The sequence below is a fragment of the Pipra filicauda genome, unplaced genomic scaffold, assembly GCF_003945595.2.
Source record: "Pipra filicauda isolate LSUMZ 115617 unplaced genomic scaffold, ASM394559v2 scaffold155_size1731166_pilon, whole genome shotgun sequence".
Taxonomy (NCBI): domain Eukaryota; kingdom Metazoa; phylum Chordata; class Aves; order Passeriformes; family Pipridae; genus Pipra; species Pipra filicauda.
The window spans coordinates 239,001-262,713 of NW_024104051.1; the positions used below are offsets into that span (position 1 = coordinate 239,001).

At 42.6% G+C, this 23,713-nt stretch overlaps 1 protein-coding gene across 2 annotated transcripts in view; it reads right to left on the bottom strand.

Annotated features, from left to right (window-relative positions):
- Positions 1-22,652, bottom strand: part of TFAP2B (transcription factor AP-2 beta) — a 33,400-nt gene extending 10,748 nt beyond the window's left edge. For both annotated transcript variants that reach the window (XM_039379089.1, XM_039379090.1), the window contains exons 1-5: positions 22,437-22,652; positions 16,966-17,424; positions 11,792-11,852; positions 3,532-3,751; positions 838-956 (exon numbers count right to left, since the gene is read on the bottom strand). In XM_039379089.1, coding sequence (XP_039235023.1) covers positions 838-956; positions 3,532-3,751; positions 11,792-11,852; positions 16,966-17,424; positions 22,437-22,517 — 940 coding nt within the window. In that variant the 5' untranslated portion in view covers positions 22,518-22,652. The remainder of the gene's footprint in view (positions 1-837; positions 957-3,531; positions 3,752-11,791; positions 11,853-16,965; positions 17,425-22,436) is intronic.
- Between the last annotated feature and the right edge of the window lie 1,061 nt (positions 22,653-23,713).

Genomic DNA, 23,713 nt, shown 5'->3' on the forward strand with positions numbered 1-23,713 from the left:
ATATTTATGCACGCTCACATGCAGGAGAGATAAGTGGATTATTTATACGCCTCTCGGTGTGTATGTGTAGTGCAGATACATAGAATTTATAATTGCATCCATACTATTCCGGATAGGTTTTTTTTGGAGAAGGTCCAACTTCTCTTAGCATAAACACGCACATATCCTAAACTTATTAGTGACTCTAAATTTTCCTTCTCGGTACAGTAACAACAAATCAAAGGCCACCAAAATACCATTAGCTGACTTGAAATGAGTTGAAACTTCAGTTTCCCCTTCCCTCTCTCCTTCCTCGGAAATAGCTGGTCTCTTTGTTCAGCTCCAACCACCTTAAGCGAAACCGAGCTCTGCGAGTCTTAAATTGCTCTGATTTCTTACAGAAAAAAAAAATTGTATTATTTTTCCCTATTGAGCATCTTGTAGCGGCTATAAATCAGCTCGGGAGGAGCGAATTAGCGAGAGGATGGAGTAGGTGTGGAGTCGGAGGGCATAGACTGGAAAGGAATAACAACGAGGAATGGGACTGCCCTGCGGAATTACACATACACATACAGGTACACACACACGCACAGGCATAGACACACTCCTTCATTCTTGCCACCAAGAAGGATCAATGATCCTCCAGCCAGTGACTTCAGTTTTGGGAATGGGATCCTTCATCGTGCAGGTGTTTCTCCTAGCCCGCCCTGAGTTTCACCTCTGCAAGGTTTTCCCACCTGATCCCCAAAGTTGGTGGTGTTTCTTTCTTTTTGTTTTGAGGGTTTTTTGGTTGGTAAAATGTCAGACAGGAGTTCAGAGCAGGCAGGGGTGTGAAGGGAGCTGCGACCCTCGGCTTACCTTCCACCAGGGAGGTGAGTAAAGTGACATTTGCGGCCTTACGCCTGCCGGCTGGTAAATTCAAACCGATTTTTTCTAGCCTTTCTCGCAAAGATCTCCCCCCGTTTTTCGATTTGGCTCTAGAATTGCAAAGAAATTAACATCGTGATTAACCCCGCAGTGTTCCTGGAAGAAACGTTTAGTCTGTGCAGTCAGCGGAGCCTGGGAGGGTTTTCCCTCGACGTCAAGGATTTTGGGGGTGTTGATTTCTGCTCGGCTTTGCTGAGATTTGCCTAATTTCTCCCAAGGGTAGAGGTGGGGATGAACCCACTTTTCTCCCTGTTTTATCCAGGGAAATCAAATAATGCCAAACAGCAATAATTAACGGAACGGTCCCGATCTAGAGAACAAATGGGTTCCTGTTGTATGACGCCAACTTGCATTACGATAGAGGAAAGGGATGGGCAGAAAGGTAGAGGAAGATTCAATCACCTGGTTTTTTTCCCTTAAAGAGACAGAACGGGAAGAGAGGATAAAAAAAAAAATCGGAAAAGCTCAAAGGGAGAATGTGTGCGCCTGTGGATAAATAGAAGAGGAGGAAAATATTTATTAAACCATTTCGCGCACGCGTGTGTGTGTTCTTGTGCGGGAAGGCGATGCTGAGAGGAAGAGCTCACCTGAGGCAGGGGGTGTTATATAGAGGGAATAGAGGGAATAGATTGCCTGGGGAGAGATTTGAGTATCTGTCGGAGGTTACTGATAAGGGCAATAAAAGGATGAGTGAGCTATGGGTGGGAAATTCAGAGCTATTGTTCGAACGCCCATACATATGTAAAGCCTCAGGGATGAAATCTTGCCACCTGCGAAGTCCGGGAGAGTTTTGGCACCTAACAACAGAGTCTGTCCCAACTATCTCTAAGTTCTTTACTTAAAATTTGTTTAAGAATTAGCAGTCACACTTAGCGAAAGGAAATCAAAAGCTACAGAGAAGACAGACTGGCATCTCACTATTTTATATCAAAGTAAATCGGACTGGATGGCAGAATTGTAAGAGAGTAGCTTTTTATATTTCATCTGCTCTGAACCAAAAGCTTGTCTAAAATTTAGATTCGAGATAGGAACTGAAGTCAGCAGCAGCCAATGGTTACGGCTTGGGCCACCTCCAGAAATCCACTGAAGTTCAATAATAATGTTTCTTTACCTTGATAATTGTATTTTCTACAGGGTATCTCTCAGATGTTCTCCCTGCTCCATTTATGGTTGCGCAGAAGGAGCAGGAAGGTTTAGCATCTGTAAGTAAAAGTCTCTGCTGCTCTCACTGGCAAGGCTTGCAGCTGAACAATGATTACAGACATTCACGTGGAACTGCATCTATTTTAGGAGATCCTGATTCTCGTGTGTGTGTTTGGGTGACTGACTGCACGGAAAAGAACTTTCCCTCTCATCTCCAGACATGGAGCCAGAGACCCCGACGACATCAGGGGGTGGTAAGGGGGGAACCCCAAACATAAACTGCATTTTAAACCACCTTAGACTCATCATATCCCAACCGTGGCTACAGGAGTTGTCAAGATATTTTCTCCTCTAGGATTAGCAACTTTTAAACATGATCTGAAATTTATTCACTGTCAATTTATATGAATTTGTTCCTGTCTAAAGTCTGTTCCTGTCTAAAAGTCCTACTTTTCTTACCAGTTTGGTGTCCACCTCTCCCACAGAAAATGAAGTCTTATCTCCTGTCAGTCTGAGTGGGTGAACTGGTACCTCATGCTGGTACCTCATGACTTCTTCTCTGTTCTGAATGGAGACAGAGCTTTGGCTCACCTTTCTTACAGCCAAGTCATACTGACAATTCACAGTCCCTCAGTCCCTGCCAAGAAGAAAAAAGCCTTTCCCCCTCTTAGTATTTCCAGTTAATGACCTCAGAGCTTAAACTCTTTTTTCTTTTAGATAAAACCACAATCTCCCATTTGATATGATCGAGTGGCAACAAGACCTCCCCATTTTCCTCAGCACCGATATTTTGCCAAATATTTTGAGGTCTTCAGCAAAATCCACCAGGATTTTAGTGGTGATTTGCACAAATATTAAACAGCAAAGGCCTCGAGCCCAGCTGTGAGTGATTCCTCCAGCAACTTTCTCTGCATGAAGCACAAAGTTTCTGACTTTCAGAGCTACCTGTTGATGACTTTTCTTTAGTCAGGTACTTCTCTACCTTACCCTGCCTATTAGTTCCCTGCCAATCTCAATAATGTCTTGTGTGACAACAGGTCTCATAACTGACATAATTGTCTGACTGCTATTGCCATACAGAGAAAACCTCGTGGATTTATCCAGGAAATCCCTAGAAATGCATCAAGTTTTCAAAAACCTCCAGTTCACCCTGAATCACATCCAATGTGGCATTTTATATTGCCCACTTTCTAAGAGAGAAGTGTGAGTAGGTGAAAAGGTAGAAATTCTGTTCATATACAAAAGCAAAAATCTTTCTTGTCTCAGTTCCTTGATTTGCGAGCAAACAGGGCCAAATCTTTCTCTGCTGTCCATACATTCATCTCAATGTCTGAACACTGATTATCTTCACTTTATCCATAAAGTTACACACACAGGCTATAACAATAAGGTCAATGCATATTTGCAATCATCTTTACTGTTGACCAAGTATTTCTGGTGTGTGCAGGGAGCCCCCCATGCGGTCATCTTCATGCCTCTTACCTTCTAAGGACTCCTCCTAGGAGGGATGCGTTCAGACACTCTGGAGGGGAAAGTCGCCTCTGAACTTCTCCCACAGTTACTTTGTACTTTGAAGTTGAACTAAGCAAAGACAAGCGGCCGGGGACAGAGCAAAACACCTCCCCGGTGTTGACTGAAATTCCACCCAGGAAGCCATCTTTATTCATCATCAAAGAAGTAACAGATTTTGGAGGAACCGGAACTGGAGAAAGAAAAGGGGAGGAGGGGAGAGAGAAATCATCACGCCACGAAGGAGCACGGGATAACCACAGTCTCTCTGACATGCACAGAACATCAAAATGAAAGGGAATTTTGAAACTCTGGCTACCTCCAGCAACCTAAAGGGTGCTGCTCCCCCAACCTCTAGGAAACTGCTCCATGAATGATGGATGGAGAGAAGGGTGGTACAGTACAGCCTCTATGCAGGGTTTAATCATTGGGAAATAAAATACATATTGGCAAGCACCTGGCAACTTTCGGGTTTGAGCCTGTGTCTCACCCAGAGCCCCCCGATGCCTTTTGTACAACGGACAGCGCCTTTCTGGAGGGGAAAAAAAGAGGAAAATTTACTTTTTTTTGGCTAATGTTTCCATTACTGCTAAGCTGAGCCAGGAATAAATGCAGCACACGAAGGGAGTTGCTGTCTTAAATAAGTATAAAGGCTGGAGGATACAGCAACGAGAAGGCAGCTCTGTTATTGCTTTGTGTTTTTATTAAGTCTGGTTTATGAAATAAAATGAGTCTTTTCCTTTAGAAAAATGAACACCAGGAAAAAAATATCTGGTCCTACCATGGTGTTCTCCACTCTGACCATATTGTGCTGTCCGTGAATTACTGGGAATTCTCCCGCCCCTAAATAAAGCTGTTTTAGTTACTGTAACATATATTTAAAGGTAGTTATAGGGAAAAATAAAAAGAGGACGATAAAGTGAAGCTAAATAAAACAAAACCGTGTTGCTCTGCCTAAGATAAAACGAAATATTTCTTTTCTCTGAGAAACCAGTGAGGTTATTTTAAGAGTAACCAAGGGGATTATAATGAACAAATTCCTATAATAGCAACCAGACACACTCAGAAATAAACAAAAAAATTGGCTAAACTAAAACGGAGAGCAATTCCCCCGTGACATGAGTTTTGTTTACAAATGAACTTAAATAGCTCTCTCATAATTGTGTGTAACTGTTATGATTTACAGCAGGTGCTCTAATCAATCACCCAATCACTTTAATTTATAGGGAGCCTCACTGCATTTTCCCAGTTGTTTCATTTCTGCAAGTAATTGATAACAAACCGTACTTAAGGTATGTTTTATGCAGGAGTTAATAAGAGCTGACAGCTGCTACTGCTGCTTCCTCTTGGATTCACGGCAACACACGTTTCCTTATAGAAAATATACTCCAAAACTGGGGGGTTTGCTGGTGGCAGAGCCCTGGCAGTCCAGCGGGCATGTTTCAGAGGAGAAGACTAATTGATTACACACCCTCTTCGAGCAGATACTACTTCACAATCTCCCGTTTCCACTCAATCAATTGCAAAACCAATTCGGCAAATAATAGGGTTCTATTATGCACATATGCCAGCTATTTAGGTACTTATAATACATGTCAGTTAAGTCATAAAAGCCCTGTTTATTTGCAACATATCTGGAGAATCAAACCATTAGGGTTGAGCGGATATTTAAGTCGTCTGGAGCTGCTAAACAATAAGATCGGGTATCCTAATATATTACCAAGTGCTAACTACTGGGCAATTGCCAATTTTATAACCTCAGTGTATGGAATAGACACAACCGTGTTTCACTGTTTTTATTACAGATCATTTCCTACTGCCAGACCAGACCCCCACAATAAAAGCTCTATAACAGCTAAAAACCAAAAGGCATGTCGATTTTAGATATACATATTGCTTCTTATGCCTTGTATATAGTCTCCAGTATAAACAAATTATTTTGAGTGGCTTGACTTCAGGGAATCGGAAAGTGAAATGGATTCCTATTTCTCTATTATTTTTACTTAGGCACTTTATGCAGCTCATAAAGGCGGTTTCAAATAGTTTGAGAACAGCTCAGAAACAGTTATAAAAGAGTTAGAGGCCCGCTCCTGCTTTCATTGCTATTAATAGGATTTTTTTTTACCATTGATTCTATATAGGAAGGCTTTTTTGTGTATCAGAGGTAGTACAGCAGAGCAAAAAACCATATGCATTTTCCCCCATTATACATAAATATATCACTTATTTCATGTACGATAGTCTATTTGAGTGAAGTATCAAGTTAAAAAAAATATAAACAACAACAACAACAAAAAAGTTAGATTAAAGCAGTGCCACAAAAAAGTTAGATTAAAGCAGTGCCACCAGACAGATCTTCATGACTGGCATTTTTTTCTTGGGTCAAACTCACGGGCTCAGTGGTTCGAGTACACCTTTACCGTGGCTATATTTAGTGACCAGTTTATCAGGTCACTGTCCAGTGAACTGAGAAATTAAACAAGAGGCAGCAATTCCACGAACATCTGATCTTAGTCCAAACTCACTAAAGAGAGAAGGACCCGTGCAATGCTTAAATGCACCTCAGCCCACTCGCTTTGGCCTTTCGGAGCACTCATTACATTAGTTAACCTTTGAAATATGGATTTTCACGTGCTCGGTATTTTTTTTTCCCTTGCAAATTGCTTTTGGGAAGCAAGCTGGCTCCCTTCCCTGCTATGCTGGGAGCTCCTCAGCTTTTCCTCCTACCACTGTTTCCCTGAAAAGGACCGTAGGAACATACCCACCAGCTGGAGCCTGATAACTCTGAACCCATTTTGAGGCTTACCAGGCGGTGTAAGCATATCTATTGCAATTTCATAGCTTCAGAGAGATGTATTCTATCTAGGCTCTGTATCTTCTGTAAATTACCTAATGCTGCCTCAAAAAAGTGTTTGCCATGGAATGAATTATCTCTATCTATATCATATCTATATGTTCATCATGGCTAGAGCTTTTCAGATATAGCCCAGACAGCAGCAGAGATAATGGAACGTGGAGGTTTTGTGGGTGAAGAGATCCGTGTGTGCGGCTGCATGTGTCAAATCCCTGCGTGGATGTAAATAAACCCTAATGCAGGGTGTATTTTTAGCCGATGTCAACTTTCCCAGTTGGTTGGGGATTGCCACAACTGCTGGAGTAAAACAGAATAATACACACGTATCCACGCAGAGTCCCCACCACTCCTGCTTTCACTTCATCCCATTTAGTTCTTGTTATCCCCAGCAGAAACTCTTCGATTTTCTTTCACTCCCAAACTCTATTTGCTGTGTGTATGTGAGCACTCACAAATACATAATTCCCCCTTTTAAAATCCCTGCCTTCTCGCTTGCTTTATATTTCTTTCTTTACCTCCTTTGTCTCTCTTTTCTCCTCTCCTTTCTCCTTTTCCATCCCTTTATCTCTCTTTCCTCCCTCCTTCTTTTTTTCTCCCTCCTTTTTTTCCCCTCTTTCTCCTCCTGCGGTTCCTTCCAGCCTCTTTGTCATTTCTCCCCCTTCCATTTCTCTTCAGCTTATCAATAAACCGGGAGAGCAACAGTAGCCGCTTGATTTGTTAGTAATTATAAGCATACTGTTCCTGCAAACGGGATCTCTAGATGAGTGAGATCGCTTTAAAACGACAGCAGGAAATGGTGGGGAAATGGAGCATGGCGAAACTCAGCGTGAAGCTTTCAGTTCTTTACATGTTTACAATTTTCTGTGCATACATTAAGTCTTAGGGTTCTTTTTTTCTTTTTTTTTTTCTTTTTTTTTGTATGGTGGTTCTCTGTTGAGTTGCTTGCCAAAAACCTGTGAAAATGCTCACAAATGTGAACTCACAGGAGGAAATGGAAATAAAAACCATTTTATGGACACTAAATATAAAGAAATAATAGATTTATGTCCTGAAAATAGCTGAATAATAGGGGTTTAAACTATGGATATTATTGCAATAACCCCGGTGAATAATCTGATAGTCAATCAATCAATCAAATAATCAATCAGAGGAAATGTTTCTTATATTTCTTACTAACAAACATCATGGACAAATTAATTATTGATCAACTGTTAAATTCTTTTAATTTTTTTTATCTGCCTACTGGGCCTGAAATGAGTAGAAAATTCTTTGTCCAGTATAACAACAGGACTTTGCTGTAACTGGTGATTTGATCTGACTCAGTGGCCAAGTCTAAAAAGTCCGGAGCAGCGTCTTACACGCTGGATCTAAAAGACCCGGATCTTATTTTAATTTTAATGAACAAATACGGAAAGTGTGTGTTCATCTGCCATTTCCTCCTGTCCCCCTCGTCTCCTCCTCTCCTCCCTCCCCTCTCCTCCAACCGCAGTCCCTTTCCTCTGCAAGCCGGGACTAAATTTCAAAGTGAAACGTATTCCCTCGAAATTGTTTTGCATTCAATTAAAGGGGATCCTAAGGTTCAGTGGGTAATCCAGGAATGAGCACGAAGCTGAGTGGCAGCAAAGCACCATCTCCGATTCCCAGATCTATCACCTGAAAAGCTGAGGCCAGAGTGGTTTTCAGTTAATCATTTATCCTAAACTTCAAGAGGTGGGGAGGAAAGTCATGTCGTGTTATTTAGAGTTAAAAGCAAAAGGTTAGGACACCTTCTTTCATATGTTTCCCCAAAGTAGTAGGAACGATAGAGTGTGTTTGCAAGGAGACCACGAATTAAGGTGTTCGAGTTAAAATGGCCTTTCATGCTAAATCAGGTGTGAGTGTGCAGGCGATCGTCAGAAAGATCTGTAAGTAAATAAATACATCAGAATAACTTTAAGACTCTGACTGTGCCCCAGAGTCACAAAAAAATTAACTCGGGACTTGGGTCACGAAAGATTTTGCAAGAGGACAACTTCTTTCACCACAGTCTGTGCCAAGCAGATTTCAGATGAGCACTTGACAAGGGAGCTCTATCTTTTATTCCTGACACATGGAAAACTTTCCCTTCATTTCAGCAGAAATCGAGGGAAAGGCCTCCAAACGTGCAGCCGGTAAGCTCTGAAAGCTTAGTTATAACTGGTATTAATGCTCTTGGTGATCATTATTATCATCTTGATGATTTATCTGGCTCCCTCCCTCCCACTTCCACCACCCAAATCTTAATGGAACTAGGAGTTAACGATGATTTTTTAATGTCTCGTTGCATTTTTAGGCTGTTAATGTACCGCATCCTTCTCATTATTAGTTTATTGATTGTTCATTGACCAGCCCCCTTCAAATCGTATTAACCACCCTCTGCCAGTTTAGATTAGGGGAGTTTAAAAAGCACCTTTCATTATTTCCCCGCCACCACCACCACGACCACGGTGGAGTTCAGGCTTGGTAGCTTAATGCTCGCTCTAATGGGGCAGCTAAGAGACGAGGGGCCACGGTCCCTGCCTATTGCATTAATAGCTCAAAGGGGGCTAATACAGAAAATTAGCCTTAAACGAGCTCTGGAGATCTCCAAATGAAAGAGCCATTTATCACGCTGGCTACCTTCACTCCACTCGTTTGCTCTCTCTACTGGGAACAACTCATTTCCTCTTAACTAAATTACTTCAGAAATGTCAAGTAAGCTCAGATAGCAAACATAACAAGAGGCTGGGTATGTGTAATCTATTGTGGGGGATCGATACGTGAGATAAATCAATAGCCGTGTATGAATCCCTATATAATTTCCTTAATAATTTGGCAAAGCTTTTGCATAGATAGATAATTCCCTCTGCAGGCCTGAAAGACCATGAACAGACACAGTCTGGGTGATATAATTAAGTTTAGACTCTAAGTCTCCATCATACTTCTCCCACTGCTTTGTAATTAAAGAATTTTAGGCACTAAACCAGGATTTGGTGAAGTAGACCCCCTCCGAGCCTCGACTGGCAAATATGTATCACGGGAACGTTCCACTGGACAAAAATCAGTCAATACCTTTCTGTCTCTCGATCTATCTGTGCCATCTGCCTGCAATAACGACTCACGGAGTTTAAATAACTTATTCTTCCTTCAAAGTACATCCTCACAGCTACAAACTGCAGGGAACAAAGCGAAATTGATACTGAGCGCTCTCTGTGTTGCTCCTTCTCTCGTCCTGATTAAATATTGACTGCCACAAGTGTGACCTGCTATTTATTACCCATTTCTCTTCCTCGGCACCCAGGAAAATCGCTGGGCGAGAAAATACAATATTCCTTTGCGCTGGGAAGTCTCTTAGAGCTCAGCATTACTTCTAAGGAAGAAAACGCTGCTGCAGTGACTTTTAAACAGTTGCAAACACATCTCAGGGTCTTTTTTAGTAACCTAATTTCTAAAGCGCATATGTCTCCTGCTCATCATGTGTAAACTCAGAGTATCTCTTCTTCTGGCTGCAAATAGGCACATGTAATCCCATATAGACGAGACTGGGTCTCTTTAGGAGGCAGCTGCTCGACCTGGGGCCGCTGCAATGCCCACACATAAGAAGCACACCTAAATATATACCTTACACATATAAAAATCTATACCTGATCCATAGAACTATTGACATTCACATTCTAGTGCTACTCGCTCTCTAACTGTAGCACTGAGCACACACGTGGAATGTCTCTGCTGTCCTCGTCAGCTGAAGAAGGGAGAGACAGAGACGTGTGCGTGTTTAAAATAAATAAATAAATAAATAAATAAAAAGAGTATTTTGAACTGTGTATTCTGTGAAAAACCAGCGCGGAACAACATTGGGAAGGAGTCTCTCGACCACAAATCAAGCACCAATTAATCAAATACACACAAGAGACAACATCATGTATGAGGTGTCAAGTGGGGGTGGGGAAGGGGGAGGAGAGCGAGGAAAAAAAAAAGGTTAAAAATACAACCAGAAACCATCAGGTTACAGACCCTGAGTAGATACTCCATTAAACATTCAAACTGAACCAAAACAGCAGAAATCTTTTTTTTTTTTCCTTTTTAAAGGTAAGTAACTTTCTGTTTCTTAAAAAAGAAAACAAACAAACAAACAAACAAACAACTAAGCAAGCAACCAAAAAAACCCCAAAAAACCTTCGACTTTTCAACCAATAGTGATAAATGGTGCTGCCAAAGGGTCTTCAAGTTTTCATCTGTCCTCCCTCAAACAACTAGACCTTGATCGTGTGTGTGAAAGAGAGACCGTACATGAAGATTTAAATTAAAAACAAAAACAAAAACAAAAAACCAAGCAAACAGCAAAACAAACCATAAATACACGGAAGGACCTCGTGCAGCCTTCAACACGTTTTAAGCAAACACCCTCCGCGTTATTTTGCTTTACATCCTACAAGATCATCGCTATTAAACCATTTGTGAGCATTTGACAAATAACAAGGTCCTGGAGATAAGTGCTGCTGATAGTAAGCATAAGGGACAGCATTTCTAAGCCTCATCTCTGGTACTTAAAATTGAATCTAGAAATAGAAACTCCTTAGATAATTAAAGATAGCTTTCCCTCCATTTGCAGCGTGTGATCTGTTTAATGTCTATCAGCATAACACAACACTAATCGCCGAGCATCTTCCAGGGACTGTCAGAGAAATGTAAAAAAATTAAGCAGCTGCAATACGCCCAAAATGAGTTATTGTAATTACATTTAATTAGTTTAATTAGTTAATTATTTTGCTTACAGCTGTACAAGAGACTGCAAACATTTGTTAATATCACATTCCCTTTAACAGTATGGGGTGATTCTGCAGTTACACTAAATCATGGGCGCATATGTAGAAAGATGTAAAAAATGGGCATGGGGAAGGGGGGAACCTTGGAGGAAGGGGGAAGGGAGGAATCTTGGAGGAAGCAGGGAAGGGGGCCGGGGCTGCCTTTCCATGGGCATCTCTTTCTCTCCACGTTTTATTCGCCTGTGAAATGCATTTAAGCCCCAAAGGGAATCAACCACCTTCCTCTATTAAAAGCCGAGGGGTTCCCATCGAAGACTCTCGAGGTGAGGGGGGAAAAGAGGAGAGGAGAGCCCACGGAAACTGCATTCGAGCATGGGGTGCTCCATTAGAGAGCATTTGTGTCACTAAACCCTTTGAAGGACGGGGGAGGCGGGGATATAAACTTTTCTGTTCACATATCTTATGCCCTCACTCTATCTGCTGATCCAATCAACTATTCATCTTGCTGCCATGTATTCCTGCTTCCCGGAGAAATTAATTGCCCCAAAGTCAAAATATATCATGAAGATATTGCTACACAGTAAAAGTTTGTCTAGCTTGTTGGAATAATCCATACCTTTTTTAATGACAGACTGGTCCAATAAGTTCATACCGCTGTTATTGGCATCTTCAACTGACTGTGGATATAAAAACATCACTATTCAAATTGACTGGATATTAAAGAATCGCGTACATAAATCATGTCATTCCAAACTGGAGTTCCTGTTATTTCCATTTATATTAATTCACTAGGGGAGGGAGAATTTTTCTTTTACTATTATTATTGTTGTTATTATTATTTCCCCAAATCGAGAAGAAAATGAAATTCTTACAAATTATATAGTCTTCTAATAAAACAAAAAGAGGTGTGAAGCATATGGGGCGCAATAGTGGTTTTGTTATCTTATAAAACATAGATATCACATAGACTTCTTTGCATTCCATAAAGCTTTATATTTCTTCCTTTGAAAATGTGGCAATTTGGCAACATCTGCAAGATCTATTGCATGACATAAATGAACACGATTAAGGACAACTTAAATGCTCCCTCCCCTTTCCTTCCCCTCCTCCTTTTTCTTTTTGTTTTTTGTTTGTTTGTTTAACCCTGCTACATCTTAATAATTCAAGGGCCATTTACTTTTTATATATCATAGTTTACATTATGGACTTTTAATTAAAGCCTGAGCCTTTCGGAGCGCAGCGCAACGCCCACATTGTACAGGGGACGGGCAGAAAGAGATTTACAGCTCTCGAGGTTGCTTCCATGTCCTGAATTAGTGGGGACGGGGAGGGAGGAGCGGGAATATACATTATCAAAAGTATGAACCACCAAATTGATCGCCTAGGAAAAAAGGTCCCGATTTCAAAGCCGTGTTTTCACACTTTCCCCCTTCTTTTCAGCCCGCTGAGGAGCACACCTGTTATTACGGCATTAACTTCTTTGGCAGGGAAGAGAACAAAGACGGGCACAGAGGACACAGCAAATGTTGCGTTTCATTTCTCAACACGAAAGTGGGATATATATATATATAAAAAAACCAAACAAAACAACTAAAACTACCGCTGAATCTGCGTCCGGCAGAGTAAAATCATCTCCCAAAGAGATGAGATGTCATAAGAGTAATTTACTGCAGAATTCCGACAGGTTCCATTTTACGGTCGATTCTAGAGAAAGGAGGGACCTGTGAGTTTCTTGACTTTGTTATTTTATTTTTCTCATTATTATTTAGGGTTTAGGGGTTTCGATGTTATTGTATGTTTGGGTTGTTGTCACATTTTTCCTTGATAAGGAAAACACCTTCACAGCAAAGCAATGATTTTCGTCACTATTATTTTAACTTTATCTTTGCTACACCGAGAGGCTGAGCTTATCCGGATCTAGCCCTTATCTCCATCTCTGTGCTCAGCGGAGACATTCCAGATGGAATATGATTTAGGAGAAAATTACATCTCCCCAAAACGTGACGGAACAATATTTTCTACGAGAGCTTTCCTTTCATTTTCCTTGAATACACCCTCCAACGAGCCTACATACACACGCAGAGGGTTGCCTTATGTGATGTGTTTGGGCATGGCTGTGTCTCTCTCTCATAATCAATAGGCTACATACCTAAAGGGCACAAAATAAAATTACAAAGTCTTCCCTCCTTTCCCTGAGCAGCTCCCGACGAGGGATGATGAGCAAATCCTGCAGCCTGCTGGAGTGCAGCGTGGCGCACCTCGATGGCACAGAATTGGAGGTAAACATGAAAAACACCACCTTCCCTTTTATTTTTTTCCATCTTTCCTCCTGATCTCGCCCTATCTCTGGAGTCGATGGTTGTGCACACCCTTTATGCGTGTGCATGCACTCCGCTCGCTCCATCAGCAACGTGGGTTAGTTGTTGTAGTTAATGAGAAGACTCCTGTCTGATTTTCTATCTAATTACGCCCTCCTGCTGGGTTTTTGTACAGGATATTCGCTCAGCATGCTGGCAGTTAATAGTCACAGAGAGGATCGTAAAGATTTAATTAGGACTGCATGCGGAAACGTGGAAAAACAACTCAGACTTTTAATTACTAGACTTCTTTAGTTAAAAGTGATACCAGGGGTTACTTTATAAGAGACTTGGGTGTTTTGGTGCAACTTAACTTTCCTTGTCTCTAGCTGGCACGTAGTAGCAGCGTGAGTGAGGAGGAGGAGCGGAGGTGTGTGTGCAGGGAGGGGAAAGGTGATGAGTTTCCAGATGTACTTGGAAAATCTGGAGGGGAAGATTCCCTTCCCTTCCCTCCTCCAATAATCTGATAGCATGGAGCTTCCTGAATACTATCTATAATCACATTATTCAACAGCTATGGACATATCTGAGAGAAAACCTGAAAAATCCGGCCTTTATTTTCCTTCAAAGAGTCTGAATATTTCCTTCATTGTATCTTTTACCACTATAACCCTACTTTTGCCCAGCCGATGGGGAGAAAAAAATATCTGGGGTTGCAATGGTGGGTTTTTATTTTTTTTTCAGAGTCCCTATTAGATGATGCAAATTTTTTTTCAATAAGTAGGTCTTGGTTTCTCTGTTCCCTGTCTGAAGGCTGTAAATCGCAGATTGAAAATTCCTCTCGAAAGGGGCAGCAATAGCAATACAATATGTCCTGTTTACAATAACAGAGCGCTATCATGTTACAATCACTTAATTCTAGCCCCGGACAATGGCTCACACATGGCCTGGATTTGGTGTTTATAAAATAACCACTGTTTCTTTCTGTCACGCACTCTCTTTCTCCGTCTCCTCCTCAGCCCAGCCCATCCTCATGGCACATATTTGATAAGACATGCATAAGCTAAAGCAAAGAGTAACATCTTTATCCAACTCTATATCTAGATATCGGTTCAACTTTCTGAACTATTAAAAAAATAATACTTGAAATCCTTCTGGGAAATTCTATCTAGTGATGGCGGATAATAAGTATATGTGGTCTAAATAAAAATCCCTGTAGCTAGAATGGACTCCTCGAATCTAGAATAAATCCATACTGAATATCAGGATGGAAAAGTGCCCAATTTCATCTGTCACTAGTGGAGGGACAAGAATAGAAAATGCTGAGCGGTAGAAGCGAGTTCTGGGCTACTTTCCCTCCTGCCTGTGTTGACTTGCAGTTGGACACCTCTTCCTTCATGTGTTTCTCCCTGGGACACCCTCCTCCCCCCAACCTGAGACCAAACTTACAGGAATAAAGGGTCTGTTTAATTTCCTACTGTCTCAGTACCCCAAAACAAGGACTCCAGCTCTGCTGGTCCACAGCTTCGCCTGCCCCATCCTACCTCGATCCCACCCCATCCCACCCCCCCGGCCCGGCCAGCCCGGGTGAGCAGGTCGGGGATGGCCGCGGGTCGTCACCGCTGCGCTCGGAGGCATCGAGGGGAGGCAATTGCCACCAGTACTGTACCCTGTCCGCAGAACGGATGTTTTATTGGAAAAGAGATGGAGAGTTGCTTCATTTGAGCTCCTCTTTCCCTATTATTTCTGCTCTTTCTTTCCTTTTTTTTCCTTCTTTATGTCTGCCTCTCTTCCTTTCCATATCTTTCCATTCCTTTCCCTCTCTCCTTCCTCTACCTTTTCTTTTTTTTCTGCGTTTTATCTTTCTCTTCTCTTCTTTTTACCTCTTTTCTTTACCTTCCCTCTTTTCTGTTTTTCTCTTTTTTTTTTTTTTTTTTTTTTTTTTTTTTTTTTTTTTTTTTTTTTCACAAAAGCACAACAATTACCGGCTTTTCTTCGGGGAAAGTGTAAATATCAAAGCACAAACAGCATTCAACGCCTATCGGCTGCAGAGAGAAAGGAGAGCGATCTCCTTCCCGCATTCACAGAGGTAAAACTCGCCTTGACTTGCAGACCAGTTTGTCTGAGCCAGGAATGCGAGACGAGACTTGCGCATCGCGCCCGTGGGGGTCAGGGGTTGCCCCCAGGTCTCAAAGCCACCTTGGAAACCTGCAGGAACCAGCGACCCGACGGTCACTGAGCTCGGAGGCAGGAGCAAATCCAAACATCAAAACCTTTCTATTTCTAAAGCATCTCGACCCAGCAAAGACCGGGGATTTTCCCGTGAAGCCCTAAAACAAGCCAAGCCACAAGCCAAAGCAATACATCCCCTCCGCTTCCCTGCCGCTGATTCCTATAATGTTCAGCACATCCTTTTTCACGGCTACTTTTTTTTCTTCCCAGGCTCCTCTTTTTTCCTTTCTTTTTCCCTTTCTGTAACTTTGTCGTCCGTATTTCATCCAATGATTCTTTTCTTTATTTATTCCAAGACTAAATACATGTGTCATATATACATATGTGTGTGCATATATATATATTTATATATATATATAATATATGATATAGAAATTCTGGGGGAAAAAAAAAAACAACTAAAAAGAATGGAAGAGAACCCCCAAAATCCCGATTAGTAAAGACTAATGCAGGACTTGGCCCCTGGAGGCTTCAGCCTCGGGCTCGGGGGTCCCCACGGGCTGTGCATGCCCAGCTCCAGCAAGGTGCAAACCAGCCCAGCACCGAAGCTGTTAAGGGCCTTTCTGTTTTTAGGAAATAACACGTGATGATGAGTTTCGCGTGGGATGGAAGAAAGCTGGGAAATACTGTGCTTTGAGCCCGGCGAAACTCCTTTGTTACCCAAAAGAGAGAATAAAACTATTTAAAATCAGTGCTGCCTTACCCAACCACACTTAAAAAAATAAGGAGGGAGTGGGGGGGGATGGACACCGGACTTGTTTCTGATTACCAGTTATTGCTTTGGGTTTGGGTTTTGTTTATATTTTGCCTCCCTCCCGGACGAAAAATGTAGTAATTCGACAGTTTCATCAAAATCCCTGAACGACAGGAAATTGATTGGGGGGGGGAAGGGGGTGGAAGCTGAGATTGCATGGGAAACTGGAATTTGAAAAGCCAGGCTTGAACTCTGCCAGCTTTTGAAACACGTGGAATATTTGGAGCAGCATGTCCGCCTTCCCCCTGCACTCTGCTGGCTTGCCATGTAGGGGAGGGTTTATAGAGCACAGCCTGTGCGTGACAGCAAGGAAATAAATTCTCTTATAAAAAAAAATATAGAAAAATAGAGAGAGAGGGAGGGGGAGTACCACAGTTATAATCCCAGAACGGAAAAAAAGAATGGCAACCCACAGCAATATCGCTGGAAATCCCTCACTGATCATTCCCAGCCCAGGCATGGGGGCTCCAGCTGCATTGCCCAGGAGAAAGGAACGCGGTGCCTTACCTGGACCTCCTCCATCCCTGGGTGTCCGATGCCATGTAGAGAAAGGCTGTCCCCCATGCCGGAGTCAAGGCCATGGTGAGCTGAGTGCAGGAGGACATCTGGCCTCCTTACTGAGTGGTAGTCCCGCCTGGGGTCCAGTCCCGAGAGCTGGGGCAGGGCGGCCCGAGGCTGTGGCAGCAGTGACCCGGTTTCTGATCCCACCTCTTGCCTCTGCCTCTGTCCCCAGGGGTGCTGCTGGGGCTGATGCAAGGGGTTTAGGGAGTAGGGGTCATTGACATGGGAGTAAGGGTCCTGGCTTTGGTGGTAAGGAAGAGGCTGGTAGGGGGGTGGGAAATAAGGCGGCTGGAAATCCGAGGATGGGGTGTGAGAGAGCGGAGGAGCGCTGGAGTAGGGTCCCTGCGAGACGGATCCCAGCTGGGACAGCCTGGAACTGTGGCTGGGCACTCCATCATGCCGGTCCTACAGGCGGAATGACATAAAAACAACAACAAAAAAAGAAGACCTTTAAAAAAAAATAAAAGGAGCAGAACCCATCCCAAAATAAAATAAAATAAAACCGTAAACAGTTGGAAACTGGAATTCAGATGTGCCCCTTTCCCCTGTCACGTATTAGAAATGTTACTGTGTTTCGTACCCACATTGTGTCTGTTCCCGGTAACCATCAAGAAGGGGGAAGGGGGCGGGGGGTATGAGGGAGAATTGCTAAATGTCAAAATTAAAACTGTAGGACTAGTGCTCCTTATGCATATGTGATCTGCAATTTCAGTTCAGTAATATAATTCTCCATCCACAGCCCCCCAAATCAAACCAAAGGTAAAAAAAAAAAAATAAAAAAAAATTAAGAGCCTCACACCACCCATCCATCCAAACAACCCACTCTTTCCCCTGCCTAAAGTTTCCAAACGTTTGTTTATTCCCATTGCTGAAGTCCTCAAAATCACCAACCCATTTTCACGTGGAAAAGCCCAAAAAGAAAGTTGCACTTCTCGGAGGACTCCGAGGTGAGAAGTTGTGCAAAAAAAGGACGTGGGGGGAAAAAAAAAAAAAAGAAACTCAAAATAAAACCCACGCGGGATCTTTGCTTAAAGAGAGTCTACCCCTTAAAAAATAAATTAAAAAAAATCAAACAAAATAAAAATGAAACATCGACATTGAACAAATCCAGTCGCTATGATTTCTGCAGCAACTTCCAGTGTCTTTTGTTTCCTTTTCCAGTATTGTATTCCGGAGTATGGGGTGGGGGTTAATTGTAATGAAAAGTCTTTGGGGTGTGTGGAGGGGACGGGGGGGACGGGGGGGGGGGAGAAATGTGTAGAGGCTTCAGAGAAAAGGTGGGAGAGGAGTTTTGTCCAACTCCCTCGCACTGAAGCTGCGAGGCTAAAGTAAACAACAAAAATATCTATTCCACAAAGTGTAGCTCAAACCCCCACAAGCAGTGGCACACATGGTTAAAAAAAAAAAAAAAAAAAAAGGAAAAAAAGTTCTTTTTCCCCCTACTCTCCCCCCAGACTCCCCTCGCTCAAATCGGGAACACACAATGCAAAAAGGGAGAAGCAGCTGCAAGCCTCCTCCAATTATTGTGCTAAATTACCAAGCCAAAGGCGTTTAAAAAGAGAGAGAGAGGGAGAGAGAGAGACAACAGATCGAGAGAGAGAGAGAGAACATGCAATTCTAGTACAACATGGATCCAAACTCACCATGGCGGAATAGGTGTGGACTAACATCTGGAAATAAAAAAAGTCTTGTAATAGCTAAAAATAAAATAATGGTGATAATACTAATAACTGGAGGGAAAAATATCAGGGAGATCTGCACAGGGACGTGTTGGACACAGGAGAACAGCTTGAGATATTTCGAAGTCTATCCATCAAAAAAAAAAAAAAAGAGGTAAAAAAAAAAAAAAAAAAAAAAAAGACCAATGCCCCCAAAACCGAGCCTGGAAACCTCTATCTACATATATGATTTACCCCTCCCTCTCAGATTTTTTTTTTCCTCCTTTTTTTTTTTTTTTTTTTTTTTTTTTTTTTTTTTTTTTGCCTTTGAGCTCCCAAATACAATCCTCTTCAACCCAAGGCTAGGCTCAGACTGCTCCTCTACCCCTTCCTCCCTTTCCTTCTCTACACCGCCTCATAATAATTGATATTCATGACTATTAATATTACACGACTACTTTAAAGGGAGAATGCAGGACCAAATGGAGCGTGAAGCTGGCAGCCAGCTCGAGAGCTCCCCTACTATTGTAAATGACGTTCATTCAGTGGAGAATTACTAGATGTAATCAGACGAGGGGGGCTGGCAGAGGCAGAGTTTGGGGAGAGGGAGAGGGGGGAAAAAGTTTAGCAAGGAAGAGGCAGAACTTCAATTAACTCGAGCGGAGGAAGATGCGGAAAGTAGACACTGCTGAGCTGGAGCAAGGAAGTGAGATGAAGCAATGCTAGAGGCGAAGAAGAAAAGCATATTCCCTTTTTTTTCTTTAAATATATATTTAATTATACATTCTTAATAGGAGGAATTGATTGCCTTTGGTGCTTTTGTTCTTTTAGTTTGTTGTTGATTTTTTTTTTTAACAAATAATGAAGAAAAAGAGGCTTTTCTAATCCTTTTTTTTTGTTGTTATTTTTAAAGAAATGGAAGAAGATCTGTGCAGTCACTGTAATAGATGCCTATTTACAGCGAAGATTAAGCCCTTCTGGTGCGTGTTACAGATCGTATTTATTCGCAATAGGCAAATAAATACTTGAATCTACGTTGTTTGGCTCATTTTTTTTTCCTGAATCCTATTTCTACAGCTCGATACGAAAAAAAAGTATAAATGTACATAGATCTCCCGATTTTCACCCAAATGCGAAATGTATGGAGTGAATTTTAAAGGATAGTAAATCTATAGTTTTGAGGCAAAGCCAGGGGCGATATAAAACCTTTTTGATGTTGCAGGAACCCGTTCAACTGGACTGTCTGCCATTTCTGTTAAAGTTCAACTTACGTTCCTTCCTAAATAGACTCACACTTCCCAGAGCAGCCTCCCCCCCCCGCACATACACGCACACACACACTTTTGTTTTAAGAACAGAATCATTTTAAGTGGCTGAGACGCCTCTACCATCGTGTTGTTAATTATAAATCGGAAAGAAGAGAGGGAAATATTTTTTTTAAGACAAATCTAGAGGGTTTCAGCGCTTAAAAAAAAAATCGACAACAATTTTTTTTTTTTTTCTAATGCTGCACGTTACAAGATGCCTCGGAGCGCACCCCCAAGTTCGGGAATACCCAGCCCGCAGCCAAATCCCCCCTAATCGCTCCCCCAACTCAGCTTCTCTCCCACGGCAACCTACAAACACGAGTGTTCGTCAATTCATTGCGCTTTTAAAAATCCCTCTGAAAAGGAGGGTGGAATAAAACCCCTCATCCCCGACCGCGGCAGCCGGGGAGGGGAGATGTTTTGTCGCCTGCTGCTGCGGGCAGAGACAATGGCCGGGCTGTGCCTGGGGATGGGGAGGGAAAAGCAGCGAGGGTTCCACGGGCTGGGGACACACGGGGACACACACACGGGGACCGACACACACTCACACACACTCTCTCTCTCTCACACACACACACACACACACACACACACACACACACGTGCTCGTTCTGCGCTCGTTCTGCAGATGCCGGGTTTTGCCAAGGATAATTATCCTGACGGCAGCTTTTGGGAATGGAGACATTTCTTCCGTGCGGCTGCCGGATCCCCTCCCCGATTCGCTCCATCCCGTCCTTCCTCCGGCCGGGAACAGCCGGAGCTGTACCTTCCCCTCGATCTCTTTCTCCGCTTTTCCCGGGAGTTTCCCCTCTGTAAGTGCCGGAGGGGAGGGATGCGGGGACGGGGCGGCCCCGACCGTGCTTCCCTGGAGGGGCTGCGGCCACTGCCCGGTACCCTGAGCCCTGTCCGTCCCCTGTCCGTCCCCTGTCCCGTCCCCTGTCCGTCCCTTGCCCAGGACACGTCCCCTAGCCGGTCCCTGCCCAGCCCCTGCCCAGTACCCAGCCCCGCGCTCAGTGCCCTGTGTCTGCTCGGTACCCAGTTCCTGCCGGTTCCCCCATACCTGTTCGATTCCCAGACCCTGCCCAGCCCCTGCCCGGTTCCTGCCCAACCCCTGCGCACTCCCTGGTCCCTGCTCAGTGCCCAGTCCCTCCCCGGCCCCTATTTGGTTCCCGGTCCCTTCTCGATCCCCGGTCTCTGCTCGATCTCCAGCCCCTGCCCAGTCCCTGCCCATCTCTGACCAGTCCCTGCCCGGTCCCTACCGGGTCCCTGCCGGGCGCCTGGTCCCTCCTCAGCTCCCAGTCCCTCCCTGGCCCCTGTCCGCTCCCCAGTCCCTGCCCTGTCCCCGGTTCTTTCCCAGTCCCCGGTTCCTTCCCGGCCGCCTCTCCACGGAGCAGCTCCCGCTCTGGAGCTGGCGAATTGCTCCCTTCTGAAAATCACTCCCCCCCTCCGAGATCGCCGAACCAACGCCTTCCCCTCAATTAAAAAATAAAAATTATGAAAAAAAAAAAAAGATTTTGTGGAGTGCCATTCCTCTTTTACATACACGTTTCCCCAACCCCGCTTCTGAGCAAATCCCGCACGCTGGTTTAACTTACAAGAAATACACTCCCGCAGCCCGTTTGGGAAAGATCCGGCTCAGGAAACCGTGAAAAATTAAGAAAGGTTTCGCGGTGTTTGAGCTGTGATTTTTAACCCCCCACCGCCCTTGGTTTGCTTTTTGACCTCGAAAATAAGGTCTGAATAAAGCTCACAACTTTTCGTGCCCGCGGACTGTGCGGAGCTGCCTTTGACTGTATCGGTTCGGGTGCGTGTGCTCACATACGTGCGAGAATGTATGTGCCGCTTAATTAATGCGAGTATATGTATACATGCACATCTTATCTATTGCTATAGAGGCACAGAAAGTCGTAAAAAACGTATCCGATTCTGAAAACAAGAAAAGGGAACAAAAAAAAAAATCCACATTCAGGTTGAGCTTAGCTTGGAATTGCAAAATAAAAAATAAAAGAATGAAATGCATCCGGTCCCTGAATACCAGATTGTGTTTTTCTTCTATTTTCTTTTTTTTTTTCCTCGACATTTGTCCATATTTAATCGAATTATATCTAATTAGAGGTCTAAACAATCAAACTCTTGCCTTTAAGTTGCCTCATTCCAACCCCCAGATCATTTCTTTGATGTTTTAAATCGCATCAAACAGCTTTTCCATGAAAAAAAAAAAAAAGTTTAAGACTTGGCATGCTGAATACAAATATGCAAATAAATAAGCATTTAAGCATTTACTCTTGGTTTCCCGTCTCTATACTTGTGTGTGTTGGTGTATGTCTCTATTTCTGCCTAGATGTATATGTAGAGATATATATGTATTATAAAGTCATGCCTGTATCTATATACTAGATGTATATTTAAATATACATATACTCTCTTACTTATATGCATGTTATATACTCACCTCATAGATATCTTCATACTTGACATTTTCAACCAGTTTCCAGAGCATGATGGCAGGCTGTTCTCTAGGAGGTGAGTGCATTCATGTGAAGAGCAGATGTCTGGATTCTCAGTACTTCTCTGTCTGTAATGATCCATCTATAATTGGAAATGGGGGACAGACACCAAATCCGACGTTCCTCTTCCATCGCAACTTATATCTGTTGTCTGAAACAATAGGCTGCACAAGTCTACCTCAATGGGATAGTAAAAAACATTATCTGTTACATAGTTACATATAGCTACAGACATATATGTGACTAGATATAGACATATACACATATAGAGACTTATATGCAGCATATAAAATATATACATATACAGAGTTGCACATACACAGACTACACATACATGCACATATACACGCATAAATCTCTGAACGGACAACTTTTTTCCACGTATAGACATATTAATTGCCACATTTAGGTATGTAAATTATATATATTTTTGCACACATAGGTACATGGATGCTACACTTTATATATGCACATATGCACACAAGCCTGGCCAGTTTATATAGGAGTGTGTTTAAATGCATATTTGTGTATCTAATTATACATTTACACATATATATGTTGATATAGAGGGATTAAATAAATGTATTATGTAGTGTATATATCTGCTATTTTAGTAGATGGATGGATAGATAGATAGATGGATAGATAGATAGATAGAATGGAGAAATTAAATGAATATATTTTCGATCCTCCCTAGAATAAAATAAAGAATAATTTGCCTCTGCACTAAGCGATTCATCATTTGCAAAGAGATATTATGCTTTTCCCCCCATGCAATATGCTTTTATTTACATGTCCAGAAATTATCTTCTCATATGCAGTTAAACACCAAAACAGCGTCTCATCAAAGCACATTCAAGCAAATCTAAAAGGAGTAAATTTAGATCAATGTTTTCCACTGGAAAGACTTATACTTTTAGTCTTGGACTGTATATTTTATAACTTAAAAATACTTTATATGGGGGGAAAAAAGGCGGGGGGGAAGGAGTTTAGTAAACCCTTCACTGCACGTATTTGAATAGCGATTACTACTTTCAGAAAACGATTAAAACCAGAGTTGGATTTGTGCATTTCCCGGACAGCACTCGGTTTGGAAGGGGAGAGGAGGAGTTGGACCAGTTTTTTAACCTTTTTTTTTTTTTTTTTTTTTTTTTTTTTTTTTTTTTTTTTTCCCCAGGAGAACCTTCCTTCTCATTGTCCGATTTTTTTAACACGTTGAACG